This window comes from Suricata suricatta, chromosome 10 (assembly GCF_006229205.1).
Source record: "Suricata suricatta isolate VVHF042 chromosome 10, meerkat_22Aug2017_6uvM2_HiC, whole genome shotgun sequence".
Taxonomy (NCBI): Eukaryota; Metazoa; Chordata; class Mammalia; order Carnivora; family Herpestidae; genus Suricata; species Suricata suricatta.
In genome coordinates, this window is record NC_043709.1 from 65,059,649 (window position 1) to 65,064,524 (window position 4,876).

The window sequence follows — 4,876 nt, forward strand, 5'->3', positions numbered from 1 at the left end:
TATCTTTATTTGTGCTTCACCCTTTCAAATGTGTCTTTCTCATTTCTGTATTCCACTAGGGTGCTGTAATGTCTCACCTGGATTCCAGATCTTTCATAAAGGTATTTTCATCCATGGATGGTTGTTAAATCACTGTTTCTTGGAGGGATAAGGGCTGGGACCTCCTATTCTGCCATCTTACTGATACCACTCCTTATTTTTATTTTTAAAAGATTGTTCTGAGAATCTCTAAATAATGTTAAAGAAGAAACTTACAGTGAAATCAAGCCCTAGCATTGATTTTTATCAGAATGGTTGTTTCTTTGCAAGATATTGGGATTCTCTCTATAGTTCATGGAATCTTTGGATCTAGTTAGTTGGATTATGTTTGTTAGTAGCCAAGAGAAAGAGAATTCTTTTGTATGTGTGGTCTCTGAAATTATATAACACAAACCTCACCCCTGGCTACTGTGAACCCTTACTTGAGTTCTGTTGCTTTGCTCTGGGGGCAATGAGGGTAATTTCAGAATGAGCATTGGAAGCCTCTATGCACAATATTGCTATATCTAAAGAGTGAAAGAAGAATTTAAGATATTATCTCCTATATTCTGACCCCAAATAACTATAAATAAATATCTAGATATTACCCAGAATTTATTATTTTACATTGCTAGTGTTGAATCCATCATAAATGTTAACACCCAAAATATGATTTTCTACTTCTCCCTTAAAGCAGTATTCTTAATGTTGACTTCACAAGCTGAAGAGTTTTATTGCTTAATGGATCTGAAAATATTGTTGCCACAAAACAGTGTACTACCAACTGAGAATTCAGGTAATTAGGTTCTGTTCCTTACATGGTCTGGGAGGCATTAGTTGTTCAGTCAATGAGTGACAACAGGATAGATTCCTCAGTTTGCTGATGAAGTAAATGAAGTAGTGTTGAATTAGAACATTAAGGGCCAGAAAGGGCCTCCAGTTTGAGGCAAGAATATTGAACAGTTATATTGAGACTCAGGTGACATTTAGAATATCAGGCCAGTATAGGGATATATGCACATGTTTTAAAATATGAGGAGAAAGTTTAGATAACCATGTGGGAGCCTTAATTAAGCCTGCAATAATGACAGAGACAGGAGTAATGACTATGTATATTACTGGATATATGATTTTTAGGGTTAGCATGGTGATCTAACCAGAGCGTTGTCTTATCGCCTGTGTATAACTTCTCATGACCCATTATATTCATAGCATTGTCCACAAGAGCCCACCTAACACATCACTGGACATCATGATCTAGGCTATCAGTTTTTGAAATTTTATTATTATTTTGTGAATGTATTTTAAAATTTAATTACAACATGATCCCATTAAGTAAAATGAAGGAAATTTAAAGTTAGAAAAATCCAGATCATCTAATTCCACAGCCAGTTTCTAATCCCTTGATGTCTTATTGTCCTCCTCTCCTCTAATAGTTTCATTCAGTTCACCTTGGCCCCTTTTCTCAAGATTGTAGATTGTACACTTAATTTTATCATATTAATATCTTTATAATTCCTTGTTTGTATGTGGGGTTGCTCACACACATACACATGCACAACAAATGATCTCATTTACACCTTAATGAAAACAAATGGAAGCAGTCAAATGGAAACTCACTTCTTGTACTCTTGGCCTCTCTTAGACATAGAAGTAACAAAGTATTCCTGATCCTACCTAAATCCTTTTACTCTGGACTTAATCCTACCCCTGAAATTTCTCTGAAATCTTCTTTTCCACCTTCTCATACCAGGAAATTTCTTTTCAAATGTACCCTCTAAACTTCATAAGATCATTATAGCTCCAGAAAAATTTATAATAAAAAATGGGATCATGGCTTATTTAAAATATCAATGGCAAGATGATGGCCAAGAAGTTAACTTTTCAATACCCAAATGTGGACTGTGGGACATTAGTGAAAGATATTCATGTAGAGTAAGATCTAGGTACTGAAGTAATTAAGAGGCACTGAAAGACTTTTGGTGGATCTTCTTGTTTTCCAGAGAGAACACTTCTCTATATGGCAATGAAAAACTACAGTGCTATCAGTGAGTTCATTCTTCTTGGACTATCAGTTGACCCCAATATTCAGGCCATACTCTTCGTGCTGTTCTTTCTGATTTATCTCTTCACTCTGCTGGGAAATTTCTTGATGCTGCTGGTGATTAGGGCTGATTCTCACCTCCACACGCCCATGTACTTCTTTTTGAGTCAACTGTCCTTCCTGGACCTCTGCCATTCATCTGTCACAGTCCCCAAGATGCTTGAGAATCTACTTTCTGAAAGCAAAACCATCTTTGTAGAGAGCTGCCTGGCTCAGGCCTTCTTTGTGTTTGCCACTGGGGGCACAGAGGCCTGTCTGCTGGCTGTGATGGCCTATGACCGCTATGTAGCCATCAGCTCCCCTCTGCTCTATGGCCAGGTGATGAGCAATCAGCTCTGTGTTGGGATGGTGTGGGGTTCCTGGGGCCTGGCCTTCGTTGATGCCCTCATCAATATCCTCTTGGCTGTCAATTTAGATTATTGTGAGGACCAGACTCTTCCTCACTTCAGCTGTGAGCTGTCATCTCTCTTCTCTCTGTCTTGCTCAGATACCTCTATCAACTTCACACTCCTGCTCTGCTCCTCTGTCTTGCATTTCTTTGGAACCTTCATTCTGATTGTTTTTTCCTATGCTCGCATTGTCTCCACCATCCTGAACATCAGCTCCACCTCAGGCAGAAGCAAGGCCTTCTCTACTTGCTCTTCTCACCTCACTACTGTGATCTTGTTCTATGGCTCAGGTTTCCTCAGCTATCTCTTGCCAACATCAGGCTCCCATCTGGAGATGATGGTCTCCTTGCAGTACAGTGTGGTCACTCCCATGCTGAACCCCCTCGTCTACAGCCTGCAGAACAAGGAGGTGAAGGCAGCTATGGGAAGAATGTTCAGAAAATATTTTCATTCTCTCATGTAGTAGACAAAAAGTTATGACTAAAAGGAGACTGAATTATTATGCTACATGATCAGATAATGGATTTTAAGGAGAGTTTCTTGATTGTCCATGATGCTATAGGGAATATATTGGCAATTATTTTATTGAAAATGCTTGTGAAGAGGACAGAAAACTATTATCTCAGGATGACTCAGGTTCATTCTTATTCAGGAAAGGAGAAATGAATCAGTCTTCTTTTCAAAGGATTATTTTATTAAAATGTTGATTTTTTTCATATCTATGTAGACATCTATTGCTATTGGTTAATCATTACTCTTTCACACTTCTTCAAATGATTACATCCAAATCCTCAGGAAAACTAGTTCTCTCAAATTCATATGGGTCTGTAAGTGGGGTGATTCTATAACCTAGAATAGGCTAACTTTTCTACCCCATTCTTCTGACAGTGCATTGAGGCAAGGAGTAAAACCAAGACCCAAGTGAGATTATTTAGAATCTAACTCTAGGAAATTCAAGTACTTAGCAGGAATAAACAATAAGAAAAGACAGCATTTAAAACAGAGTCAATCTGACTGTAGTACCTAAAGAGTCCATGAAATCTGGCTCACCTCGCAGTTGTCCTTCCTGAAGTCATATTTTTAACAAATATAATGACAATAGCTAATTTGTTACATTTCTTTTTTTTTAATGTATTTATTTATTTTGTGAGAGAGAGCAGAGCGTGTGTGAGTGGGGGAGGGGCTGAGAGAGAAGGAGAGCAAGAATCCCAAGCAGGCTCTATGCTGTCAGCATGGAGCCCGATGCGGGGCTTGATCCCATGAACCATGAGATCATGATCTGAAATCAAGAGTCAAAGTCAGGATGCTTAACTGTCTGAACCACCCAGGCACCCTCTAATTTGTTACATTTCTTAACTCAAGCCAAGAAGTGTGCTAAGTTCCTGTGATAGACAGGCTGGCCCCCCAAAGAGGTCCTCCTAATCCCTGGAAACTATTAATATGTTATATGGCAAAAGGGATTGGACATACATATAAGGTTATAGACTTAAAACTTTTTTTAAATGTTTATTTATTTTTGAGAGAAAGAGAGGGACAGAGGGTGAGTAGGGGAGGAGCAGAGAGAGAGGGAGACACAGAATCCGAGGCAGGCTCCAGGCTCTGAGCTGTCAGCACAGAGCCCAATGCGGGGCTTGAACTCATGGAGTGCGAGATCATGCCCTGAGCCAAAGTAGGATGCTCAACCAACTAAGCCACCCAGGTGCCCCTATAGATTTTAAAATTTGGAGAGTATCTTGGATTACCCAGGTAGGCCGAGTCTAATCACATAAATCCTTAAAAGCAGGGAAGCTTCTCCACGTATAGGCAGGAACAGTGAGGCAGAAGGGAAGGTCAGAGACAATATAAGCATAATATAAACTTATCTTATAAGCATAAGATAACCTACCATTGTTGGCTTTACTTATGGATGACATCCATGAGCCAGAGATTGTGTGTAGCCTCTACCAACTGAGAACCAAGAGCCAAGAGCCAACAAAGAAATAGGAACCTCTGTTCATGGAATTCATGGAACTGAATTCTGCCAACAAACTGAATGATGTCTCCTCCAGATCCTTCAGGTAATGTCTTTTGGCTTGATTTTGGCTTTGTGTGATCCAGTGGAATCAATTGAGCCTGTCCAGATTCAGACCAGAACTGTGAGATAATACATTTGTCATCTTTTTTTTATCTCCATAATATTTTATTGTCAAATTGTTTTCCATACAACACCCAGTGCTCTTCCCCTTAAGTGCCCTCCACCATCACCACCACCTCTTTTCCCCCTCCCCCTTCCCCCTCAACCCTCAGTTCATTCTCAGCATTCAATAGTCTCTCAAGTTTTGCATCCCTCTCTCTCCCCAACTCTCTCTCCCTCCTCCGCTCCCCC

The 4,876-nt window shown here is 39.7% G+C and overlaps 1 protein-coding gene across 1 annotated transcript; it reads left to right on the top strand.

Annotated features, from left to right (window-relative positions):
• The first annotated feature begins 2,038 nt into the window (after nucleotides 1–2,038).
• Nucleotides 2,039–2,974, top strand: LOC115305228 (olfactory receptor 8S1-like). The gene has a single exon (XM_029955505.1). It carries the CDS (start codon nucleotides 2,039–2,041, stop codon nucleotides 2,972–2,974), a length of 936 nt encoding a protein of 311 aa, XP_029811365.1.
• Nucleotides 2,975–4,876: the final 1,902 nt, after the last annotated feature.